The sequence below is a fragment of the Mustelus asterias genome, unplaced genomic scaffold (assembly GCF_964213995.1).
Source record: "Mustelus asterias unplaced genomic scaffold, sMusAst1.hap1.1 HAP1_SCAFFOLD_2322, whole genome shotgun sequence".
Lineage (NCBI taxonomy): Eukaryota > Metazoa > Chordata > Chondrichthyes > Carcharhiniformes > Triakidae > Mustelus > Mustelus asterias.
In genome coordinates, this window is record NW_027592267.1 from 18240 (window position 1) to 30943 (window position 12704).

Sequence of the window (12704 nt, forward strand, 5' to 3'; positions counted from 1 at the left end):
GTGCCGATCATGATGCCATAGCTAAACTTAAAAAAACCTTCTGCCCTTACTCGGCCCGTATCCCTCTATTCCCTCCCTATTCATGTACCCATCCAGATGCCTCTTAAATGTTGCTAATGTGTCTGCTTCCACCACCTCTTCTGACAGCGCCTTCCAGACATCCACCACTCTCTGCGTGAAAAACTTCCCCCACACATCTCCCTTAAACTTTCCCCCCTTGCCTTGAACCTGTGTCCCCTTGTAATTGACACTTCCACCCAGGGAAAAAGCCTGACTATCCATCCTGTCAATGCCTCTCATAATTTTGTAGTCCTCTATCAGGTCTCCCTTCAGCCTCCATCTTTCCAGTGAAAACAATCCTAGTTTATCCAACCTCTCCTCATAGCCAAAACCCTCGAGACCACGCAACATCCTGGTGAACATTCTTTGCACTCTCTCCAAAGCTTCCACATCCTTCTGGTAATGTGGTGACCAGAACTGCATGCAATACTCCAAATGTGGCATAATCAAGATTTTACATGGCTGCAACATGATTTCCCAACTCTTGTACTCAATGCCCCAGATGATGATGGCAAGCATGTTATAAGTCTTCTTAATCACCTTGGCTGCCTGTGTTGCCACTTTTAGGGATCCCTCTGGATGTTAATGTTCCTAAGGGTTCTGCCTTTTACAGTATGATTCGCACCTAAATTTGATCCTCCAAGATGCATCACCTTGCATTTATCCGGATTAAACTCCATCTGCCATTTCTGTGCCCAAGTCTCCAATCTATCTCTATCCTGTTGTATTCTCCGACAATCCCCGGCACTATCAGCAACTCCAATCTTCATGCTATCTGCAAACTTGCTAATCAGACTATCCAAATTTTCCTCCAGAGATCATTTATATATACTACAAACAACAGAGGTCCCTGCACTGATCCCTGTGGAATGCCACTAGCTACAAATCTCCATTCTGAAAAACACCCTTCCACCACTACTCTCATTCTTCCATAACCAAACCAGTTCTGTATCTATCTAGCCAGTCCACCCCGAATCCTATGTGATTTTAGTTTTTGTACCAGTCTGCCATGTGGAACCTTGTCAGACGCCTTACTAAAGTCCATATAAACTACATTCAAAGCCCTTCCCTCGTCAATTATCATCATCACTTCTTCAAAAAACTCAGTCAAGTTGGTGAGACATATCATACAAAACAATGCTGCCTGTCACTAACTAATCAATTTTCTTCCAAAATGTGCATATATCCTGTCCCTCGGTATCTTTTCCAAAAAGCTTCCCCACTACTGATGTCACCCACACCGGTGTGTAATTTTCTGGATTATCCCTGCTTCCTTTCTTCAACAAGGGAACAACATTGGCTACTCTCCAGTACTCTGGAAGCTTGCCTGTGGTCAAAGAGGATGCGAAGGTATCTGTTAAGACCCCAGCTATTTCTTCCCTTGCTTCCCGCAGTAACCTAGCATAGATCCCATCCGGCCCAGGGGACTTGTCTACCTTACTGTAATTTAGGATACTCAACACTTCCTCCTTCGATATATTGCCATTCTCTAGAGCGTTCACACACCTATCCCAGACCTCAAATATTTGTCCTGTCCTTCTCCTTGAATACCGATACAAAGTACTCATTAGGATCTCACCCACTTCCTGTGGCTCCATGCATAACTTCCCTCCATTGTCCTTGAGTGGGCCTACTCTTACACGTTTCTTCATTCCTTCATTTTCAGACAGTTGCTATCCTGCCATTCACACCTCATCTAAAACACATCTTCGTTTCTTAACTGCACCCATTATCGTGACAGCTTTTGTTTTTTAAAATTGCTCCTAAACCCCCCCCGCCCCCCCATAGACTTTCCTTTTTGTTCTTTCTGCTCTTTCCACCACACCCCCACCCCCGCCCTCTCCAAACATTACTTCCATCTTCTCTCATTTCTGATGGAACAGCATCAACCTGAAATATTAACACTGTTTATCCCCACAGATGCTGCCTGATCTACCGGAGATTTCCAGCATCTCCTGTTTTTACCTTTTTGTCCCCCTTTCCCTCAACCACGATCTAAATTAGTCAATGTTGGTACGGTCTCACTTTCATAGTATCCCTACAGTACAGAAAGAGGCCATTCGACCCATCGAGTCTGCACCAACCACAATCCCACCCAGGCCCTACCCCCTCATCCCTACATATTTACCCGCTAATCCCTCTAACCTACGCATCTAAGGGGCAATTTTAGCATGGCCAATCAACCTAACCCGCACATCTTTGGACTGTGGGAGGAAACCGGAGCACCCGGAGGAAACCCACGCAGACACGAGGAGAATGTGCAAACTCACACAGACAGTGACCCAAGCCGGGAATCGAACCCAGGTCCCTGGAGCTGTGAAGCAGCAGTGCTAACCACTGTGCTACCGTGCCGCCCAATTAATCACTAACTCCGACCTTTCCACAGCCTCATGACCCACAAATGTCTCCTTCTCTTTCCTGCAACTCTTGCATTTAATCTTAGATCAACATCCCTTCATTATAGACTTCTCAGTCACTGGAAATAACCCTCACACATCTACTAACCTATCAACTTCATCATTTTAAACATCCATCAAGTCACTTCTCCAACTTTCTCTGCGAATTGCCCCAAATTTTTTAAAATAAAAAAAGAAAATGCTGGAAATGCTCAGAAGATCTGAGGAGAGGGAAACACTTATAGAACCACAGGATCCCTACAGTACATAAAGAGGCCATCCAGTCTATTGACTCTCCGAAAGAACATCCCACCCAGGCCCACCCCTCCACCCTTTCCCTGCGCATTTATTCTGCAATCAGATTATTCACAACATTACACTTCTTGATTGGAGTACGCGAATTTACTCTCAAGTTCAAATTCCCTCTGGGCATGGTTATAGCCCTTCAAAATCAAAGTCCTCAATGTACGAAACAGATAGGGCTGCATCCTCCAGCATGAGGCGGAGATCAAACATTCAGATAGGAACGTACTTCAGCTGTCTGTTGAGCTCTTCCACATAGTTCTTCTGATCTAGCATCGCCGCGATCTGTCCATCTCTGAATGAAAGATACAATTCAGAGAACATCAGAGAAACAAACACAAACTATCAACTCCATAGATTAGCTTTACAATGTGAGGCAGAATAAGCTCAAACCAAACTCCACACCAAGTGCATCATCACTACATCTAAGCAACGTCAAAATATTTCAACACTAATTCCACGAGTTGTCCATAGTAATGGACGGCACGGTGGCACAGTCGTTAGTACTGCTGCCTCACAGCACCAGGGACCTGGATTCAGTTCCAACCTCGGGTCACTGTCCTTGTGGAGTTTGCACGTTCTCCCTGTGTCTGTATGGGTGCTCCGGTTTCCTCCCACATTCCAAAGATGTGCAGGGTAGGTGGATTGGCCATGCTAAATGTGTGGGGTTACAGGGATAGGGTGGGGGAGAGGGCCTGGGTAAGATACTGGGTCAGAGAGTCAGTGCAAACTCGATGGGCCGAATGGCCTCTTCTGCACTGTAGGGGTTCCATGCTTCTGATGAGGAGGAAATTGGGAAAGTCTGCCTCAGTGACTCATGGAAAGGAAAATAACTGCAAAGTTTTACATTTAAAGGGTTTAGTCATGGCAGGAGAGCTCAATGCCGTGGTTTGCTCATCCTGCTTGATGTGGGAAGCCTGGCATATTTCCAGATGTGTGCCGGAAGTGTGCCGAGTTGCAGCTCCTTGGGTTTCGGAGCTGGAACGGCAGCTTGGGACACTATGCAGCATCCACGGGTCTGAGAGCATTGTGGATAGCATTTTATAGAGTTGGTCACATCGCAGCTGAAAGGACTTGGGGAAGGAAGGGAATGGACGACCACCAGGCAGTCCAGGCAAAATAGACAGGTAGTTCAGGAGTCCCCTGGGATCTCGCTGGCAAATCAGTATTCCATTTTGGAGGCTGGTGAGGGTGCTTGTTCCCCGAGGGAGTGCAGACAGAGCCAAGCTTCTGGCACCACAAGCAGGAGGATTCTATAGTCAGGGGAAGAGATAGGCATTACTGTGGCTGTCAGCGTGACTCTGGGATGGTGTTGCCTCCGTGGTGCCAGGATGTCACTGACGGTTACAGGGCACCCTGAGGGGAGAGGGTGATTGTAAATGCCAGTACCAATGACATAGGTAGAAAGAGGGATGAGGTCTTGCATCAAGAATTCAGGGAGTTAGGCAGTAGGCTAAAAAGCAGGACCTCTTGGGTTGTTCTCGGGCTTACTCCCAGTGCCACATGCTCGCGAGCACAGAAATAGGAGAATAATGCAGATGAATGCGTGGCTTAATAGTTGGTGCAGGAGGGAGGGTTTTAGATTCCTGGATCACTGGAACTGTTTGTGGGGAAAGTGGGACCTGTACAAGCAGGAAGGTCTGCACCTGAACCAGAGCAGGACTAACATCCTTGCGGGATGTTGTGGTAGTGCTGTTGGGAGGAGTTTAAACTAATTTGACAGGGGGAGGGGAGAGGACACACTGTTAGCAGAATAAGGGCACACACAGAACATGCAGTAAATCAATCAAGTAATAGGGAGTACTGCTGTATTAAGTAAGGCAGGGCTGGATGGCCTCGACTTTAATGCCATGAGTATTGCAGGTAAAACAGATGAGTTTTTTTTTAAAAAATCACTTTATACATTATCATAGAAATCATAGAAATCCTACAGTACAGAAAGAGGCCATTCGGCCCATCGAGTCTGCACCGACCACAATCCTACCCAGGCCCTACCCCCATAACCCTACATATTTACCCGCTAATCCCTCTAATCTACGCATCCCAGGACACTAAGGGACAATTTAGCATGGCCAATCAACCTAACCCGCACATCTTTGGACTGTGTGAGGAAACCGGAGCACCCGGAGGAAACCCACGCAGACACGAGGAGAATGTGCAAACTCCACACAGACAGTGATCCAAGCCAGGAATCGAACCCAGGTCCCTGGAGCTGTGAAGCAGCAGTGCTAACCACTGTGCCACCGTGCCGCCCATGACCGTGATGTTCAGTGACATCCCAGACCCTGGCACCACGGAGGCAACACCATCCCAGAGTCACGCTGACAGCCACAGTAATGCCTATATCTCTTCCCCTGACTATAGAATCCTCCTGCTTGATTATGTATCATCTTAAAAGGAGAATTTAACAAAGACATGCAAATTAAGTGCTTGCAGTACACTCAAGCCACAAACGGCATCCTAGCTTTTGGAATACTCTGGTGGGAATGCAATCAAGTTAGTTTTGGAAATTCATTCAGATCTTTTGATTGAAGCGCCGATGTTTAAAGTCTAATGGCGATGATTGACACGTGGAATTGTGACATAGCAGCTATCACAGAGACATGGTTGAAGGAGGGGCAGGATTGGCAACTCAACATTCTGGGCTATAGAATCTTCAGGCAAGACAGAAGAGGGGGTAAAAGAGGAGGAGGCATGACATTATTATTTAAGGAGTCAGTTACTGCAGTAAGGAGAGATGATATCTTGTGGGGGCATCAAATGAAGCTTTCTGGGTAGAGCTTTGAAATAAAAAACAGGCAGCCATATTGTTAGGTGTTTATTATAGACCCCCGGGTAGTCAGGGGGATATGGAGGAGCAAATTTGGGCACAATTCATGGAGTTGTGTAAAAACAATAACAAGGTAATTATAGTCGGTGACTTCAACTTTCCCATCAATAATTGGGATAGACCGTGTCAAGGGCTTGGGTGGAATGGATTTTTTGAAATGTGTACAGGAGAACTTTTTCATCACTATGTAGAGGGTTCAACAAGGGAGGGAGCTGTGCTGGACCTAATTCTGGGGAATGAAGCCAGACAGGTGGTTGAGGTGGTGGTGGGAGAGCATTTTAGTGACAGCGATCACAACATGGTTAGACAAGTTGCAAAAAGAGTTTTGGATTGGGGAACAGCAGATTTTAGTAAAATAATGCAGGACCTGACAAAGCTATACTGGGAACAGCTACTAATGGGGGATATCTACAGAGCAGGGGGCATTCAAAAAGGAACTGGGGAGGATACAGGTCAAACATGTTCTCTCAATGGTGGTAGGAAGGAGTAGCAAGCAGAGAACCATGGATGTTCAGGATACAATGAGAAGGAAAAGAAAGGCTTTTAGAAGGTACAAAGGGAACAAATTAGTGAAGTACAGAAAGTGCAGGGTGGAACTTAAGAAAGTGATTAGGAGAGCAAAGAGGGAATATGAGAAAGCTCTGGCTGGTAAAAGCAGGGAAAATCTCGAAATATTCTACCAGTATATCAATGGGAAGAGGATAACCAGAGAAAGAGTAGGGCCCAATAGGGACCAAGGTGGAGCCAGAGGACATCAGTAGTGTTGAACAAATACTTCACATCTATCTTCACCAAAGAGAATGAGGATGAAGGTATGGAATTCAGGGAGAGAGACTGGGGGTCTTGAGCAAATTGACATAAGAAGTGATAAAGGTATTGGAGATGTTGGTAGGGTTTAAAAATGGACAAATCTCCAGGTCCAGGTGAATTGTGCCCTGGGCTGCTGTGGGAGGCAAGGGAGGAGATTGCAGGGGCTCTGACCTAATTGTTAATTTCTCTCTGGTCACAGGGGAAGTGATGATGTGGAGATGCCGGCGTTGGACTGGGGTAAACACAGTAAGAAGTTTTACAACACCAGATTAAAGTCCAACAGGTTTATTTGGTAGCAAAAGCCACACAAGCTTTCGGAGCTCCAAGCTCCTTCTTCAGGTGGTAACCTGGTGTTGTAAAACTTCTTACAGGGGAAGTGCCAGAGGATTGGAGAACAGCAATTGTGGTTCTGCTACTTAGGAAGGGTAAGAGATAATCCAGGAAGCTATAGACCAGTGAGTCTCAAGTCCGTGATAGGGAAACTATTGGAGAAAATTCTGAAGGAGAGAATTTATCTCCACTTGGAAAGGTAATTCTTTTTGCGAGGACATAGGTAAGAGAAGGGACAGGAATTTAGGGAGCTAGGGTGGAAGCTGAGAGCCAGGACAAACCATGTTGTCATCTCTGGTTTGTTGCTGGTGCCACGTGATAGCGAGTTGAGGAACAGGGAGAGAGTGCAGATAAACACGTGGTTGCAGGGATGGTGTAGGAGGGAGGGTTTCAGCTACATGGATAATTGGAGCACATTCTGGGGAAGGTGGGACCTGTACAAACAGGATGGGGTGCACCTGAACCAGAGGGGCACCAATATTCTGGGAGGGGAATTTGCTACGGCTCTTCGGGGGGGGGGGGGTTTAAACTAATTTGTCAGGGGGATGGGAAAACGAGCTGTAGTCCAGAAGCCAGTGTTGAGTGTAGTGAGGTACTGAGGAGGGTATCAAGGTCGCAGGAGTGTACCGGCAGACAGGAAGGTGGGTTGAGGTGTGTCTATTTCAATGCAAGGAGCATCCAGAATAAGGTAGATGAACAAAGAACAAAGAACAATACAGCACAGGAACAGGCCCTTCGGCCCTCCAAGCCCGCGCCGCTCCCTGGTCCAAACTAGACCATTCTTTTGTATCCCTCCATTCCCACTCCGTTCATATGGCTGTCTAGATAAGTCTTAAATGTTCCCAGTGTTTCCGCCTCCACCACCTTGCCTGGCAGCGCATTCCAGGCCCCCACCACCCTCTGTGTAAAATATGTCCGTCTGATATCTGTGTTAAACCTCCCCCCCTTCACCTTGAACCTATGACCCCTCGTGAACGTCACCACCGACCTGGGGAAAAGCTTCCCACCGTTCACCCTATCTATGCCTTTCATAATGAACTTGGGGCGTGGATTGGTACTTGGGACTACGATGTTATGGCCATTACGGAGACATGGGTAGAACAGGGACAGGAATGGTTGTTGGAAGTTCCGGGGTATAGATGTTTCAGTAAGAGTAGGGAAGGTGGTAAAAGAGGTGGAGGAGTAGCATTGTTAATCAAGGATAGTTTAACGGCTGCAGAAAGGCAGTTCGAATGGGATCTGCCTACTGAGGTAATATGGGCTGAAGTTAGAAATAGGAAAGGAGCTGTCACGTTGTTGGGGGTTTTCTATAGGCCCCCAAATAGTAATAGAGATGTGGAGGAAGAAATTGCAAAGCAGATTATGGATAGGTGTGGGGGTCACAGGGTAGTTGTCATGGGGGACTTTAACTTTCCAAATATTGATTGGAACCTTTATAGGTCGAATGGTTCGGATGGGGCAGTTTTTGTGCAGTGTGTGCAGGAGGGTTTCCTGACACTATGTGGATAGGCCGACAAGAGGTGGGGCCACATTGGACTTGGTACTGGGTAATGAACCGGGCCAAGTGTTAGATTTGTTTGTGGGAGAGCACTTTGGAGATAGTGACCACAATTCGGTGTCTTTCATTATTGCAATGGAGAGGGATAGGGCCGTATGGTAGGGCAAGGTTTATAATTGGGGGAGAGGTAATTATGATGCGATTAGGCAAGAATTAGGGAGCATAAGATGGGAACAGAAACTGTCAGGGAAAGGCACTAATGAAAAGTGGAACTTTTTCAAGGAACAAATACTGGGTGTCCTTGATAGGTATGTCCCTGTCAGGCAGGGAGGAAATGGCCGAGTGAGGGAACCATGGTTCACAAAAGAGGTTGAATGTCTTGTCAAGAGGAAAAAGGAAGTGTATGTAAGGATGAGAAAACAAGGTACAGTTGGGTCGCTTGAGGGTTACAAGGTAGCAAGGAATGAGCTAAAAAAAGGGCTTAGGAGAGCTAGGAGGGGGCATGAGAAGTCTTTGGCGGCTCGGATCAAGGAAAACCCCAAGCACATAATACTCTTATGTGAGGAATAAAAGAATGACCAGGGCGAGGTTAGGGCCGGTCAAGGATAGTAGTGGGAACTTGTGCATGGAGTCAGAAGAGATAGGAGAGGAGCTGAATGAATACTTTTCTTCAGTGGCCACAACTGGAGTACTGTGTGCAGTTCTGGTCACGACATTATAGGAAGGACATGATTGCACTGGATGGGTTGCAGAGGAGATTCACCAGGATGCTGCCTGGGATGGAACATTAAAGTTATGAAGAGAGGTTGGGTAGGCTGGGTCGTTTTTGTTGGCGCAAAGACTGAGGGGCAGCTGATTGAGGTGTTCAACATTATGAGGGGCATGGACAGAGTGGATAAAGAGCAGTTGTTTCCCTTAGTTGAAGGGTCAGTCACGAGGGGACACAAGTTCGAGGTGAGGGGCAGAAGGTTGGCAGGATGTGAAGAAAAACCTTTTTACCAAGAGGGTGGTGACGGTCTGGAATGCGCTGCCTGGGAGGGTGGTAGAGGTGGGTTGCCTCATATCCTTTAAAAAGTACTTGGATGAGCACTTGGCACATCATAACATTCAAGGGTGTGGGTCAAGTGCTGGTAAATGGAATTAGGTGGGAGGTCAGGTGTTTTTCACGTGTCAGTGCAAACTCAATGGGTCAAAGGGCCTCTTCTGCATTGTGAAATTCTGTGAATATTGGACTGCTGCAGGTCACTGCCTCGGAGGTCTACTAACATCACAACCAGGCTTCATGCCAAGAATATTTTCCTCTACGTTTACATTTTGGGTGAGTGATACCCAGGTCAGTGTGTGGGTCAGCGATTCACTCGGGTCAGCGCCTGTCTCACTGATTGAGACATCCTCGCCACCAAGAGCGAGGTCTTTGGCAGTTTATTTGTGCAAGTTTCTTTCTATTGAGAACCATTCCCAACGTCCCTGAATTGTGATTAATCATTTGGCTTCATGTCTGTGAGTATTACCTTTCAAAGTACCCATTGCTGTCGTTATCATTCTTTAGGTATAAGGAGAAATCAATGACTCCAACCTGTGGAGGAAATGAGAACCAGTTGAGACGATGACTTTGACTCATACCCAAGCACAGGCTTTGATTCCAGCTACCACTCGGTTAAGGGCCTCGAGATTTAGTGCACAGCACTTTTCACTTCTCTCCTGAAGGTAGTCTGTATACTGGGTTACTGCACCTGCACCCCCCCCCCCGCCCCCCCCGCCCTTCATCCTCTGATAACACCCATACGTGTTAGAACATAGAACATGACAGCACAGTACAGGCCCTTCGGCCCTCGATGTTGCGCCGACCAGTGGAACCAATCTAAAGCCCCTCTAATCTACACTATTCCAATATCATCCATATGTTTATCCAATAACTATTTGAATGCTCTTAATGTTGACGAGTCCACTACTGCTGCAGGCAGGGCATTCCACACCCTTACTACTCTCTGAGTAAAGAACCTACCTCTATCATCTGTCCTATATCTCTCACCCCTCAATTTAAAGCTATGTCCCCTCGTGCTAGCCATCACCATCCGAGGAAAAAGGCTCTCACTATCCACCCTATCTAATCCTCTGATCATCTTGTATGCCTCTATTAAGTCACCTCTTAACCTTCTTCTCTTTAACGAAAACAACCTCAAGCCCCCCAGCCTTTCCTCATACGATTTTCCCACCATACCAGGCAACATTCTGGTAAATCTCCTCTGCACCCTTTCCAACACTTCCACATCTTTCCTATAATATGGCGACCAGAACTGTACGCAATACTCCAAATGCGGCCGCACCAGAGTTTTGTACAGTTGCAGCACGACCTCCTGGCTCCGAAACTCAATCCCTCTACCAATAAAAGCTAACACACCGTACGCCTTCTTAACCCTATCAACCTGGGTGCCAACTTTCAGGGATCTATGCACATGGACACCCAGATCCCTCTGTTCATCCACACTACCAAGTATCTTACCATTAGCCTAGTACTCTGTATTCCTGTTACTCCTTCCAAAGTGAATCACCTCACACTTTTCCGCATTAAACTCCATTTGCCACCTCTCAGCCCAGCTCTGCAGCTTATCTATGTCCCTCTGTAACCTGCCACTTCCCTCCGCACTGTCTACAACTCCACCGACTTTAGTGTCATCCGCAAATTTACTAACCCATCCTTCCACGCCCTCATCCAGGTCATTAATAAAAATGACAAACACCAGTGGCCCCAAAACAGATCCTTGCGGTACACCACGAGTAACTGAACTCCAGGATGAATATTTCCCATCAACCACCACCCTTTGTTTTCTTACAGCTAGCCAATTCCTGATCCAAACCACTAAATCACCCTCAATCCCATGTGTCCGTATTTTCTGCAAAAGTTTACCATGGGGAACCTTATCAAACACTTTGCTGAAATCCATATACACCACATCAACCGCTTTACCCTCATCCACCTCTTTGGTCACCTTCTCAAAGAACTCAGTAAGGTTTGAGAGGCAGGCCGACCTTTCACAAAACCGTGCTGACTATCCCTAATCAAATTATTCCTTTCCAGCTGATTATAAATCCTATCTCTTATAATCCTTTCCAATACTTTGCCCACAACAGAAGTAAGGGTCACCGGTCTATAGTTACCAGGGTTGTCCCTACTCCCCTTCTTGAACAAGGGGACAACATTTGCTATCCTCCAATCTTCTGGCACTGTTCCTGTAGACAATGACGACACAAAGATCAAAGCCAAAGGCTCTGCAATCTCCTCTCTAGCCTCCCAGAGAATCCTAGGATAAATCCCATCCGGCCCAGGGGACTTATCTATTTTTACCCTTTCCAGAATTGCTAACACCTCCTCCTTATGAACATCAATCCCATCCAGTCCAACAGCCTGCATCTCAGTACTCCCCTTGACACCACTGTCCCTCTCCAGTGTGAATACCGACGAAAAATATTCATTTAGTGCCTCTCCTATCTCTTCAGACTCCACGCACAACTTCCCACTACTGTCCTTGACTGGCCCTAATCTTATACCCTAGTCATTCTTTTACTCCTGACATACCTATAGAAAGCTTTAGGGTTTTCCTTGATCCTACCCGCCAAAGACTTCTCATGTCCCCTCCTGGCTCTTCTTAACTCTTTCTTTAGGTCCTTCCTGACTAACTTGTAACTCTCAAGCACCCTAACTGAGCCTTCACGTCTCATCTTAACATAAGTCTCCTTCTTCCTCTTCACAAGAGATTCAACCTCCTTAGTAAACCACGGTTCCCTCACACGTCTGCTTCCTCCCTGACTGACAGGTACATATTTATCAAGGACGCGTAGTAGCTGTTCCTTGAACAAGTTCCACATTACAATTGTGCCCATCCCCTGCAGTTTCCTTCCCCAACCTATGCCAGCTAAATCTCGCCTAATCGCATCATAATTTCCTTTCCCCCAGCTATAACTCTCGCCCTTTGGTATATACCTATCCTTTTCCATTGCTAAAGCAAACGTAATCGAATTGTGGTCACTGTCACCAAAGTGCTCACTTACCTCCAAATCTAACACCTGGCCTGGTTCATTACCCAGTACCAAATCCAATGTGGCCTCGCCTCTTGTTGGTCTATCTACATACTGCGTCAGGAAGCCTTACTGCACACACTGGACAAAAGCCGACCCCTCTAAAGTACTCGAACTATCGCTTTTCCAGTTAATATTTGTAAAGTTAAAGTCCCCCAGTACAACTACCCTGTTACTTTCGCTCTTATCCAGAATCATCTTTGCAATCTTTTCCTCTGCATCTCTGGAACTTTTCGGAGGTCTACAAAAAACTCCCAACAAGGTGACCTCTCCTTTCCTGTTTCTAACCTCAGCCCAAACTACCTCAGTAGACGAGTCCTCATCAAATGTCCTTTCTACCACCGTAATACTGTCCTTGACTAACAATGCCACACCTCCCCCTCTTTTACCACCTTCCCTG

General features: G+C 46.6%; 1 protein-coding gene across 1 annotated transcript in view; it reads right to left on the reverse strand.

The window, feature by feature from the left end:
* LOC144489578 (RUN and FYVE domain-containing protein 2-like) overlaps positions 1-12704 on the reverse strand; it is a gene marked incomplete at its 3' end in the record, with an annotated part of 42498 nt that overhangs the window by 4912 nt on the left and 24882 nt on the right. Inside the window, exons 5-6 of the mRNA XM_078207436.1 lie at positions 9739-9803; positions 2989-3054 (exon numbers count right to left, since the gene is read on the reverse strand). Coding sequence (XP_078063562.1) covers positions 2989-3054; positions 9739-9803 — 131 coding nt within the window. The remainder of the gene's footprint in view (positions 1-2988; positions 3055-9738; positions 9804-12704) is intronic.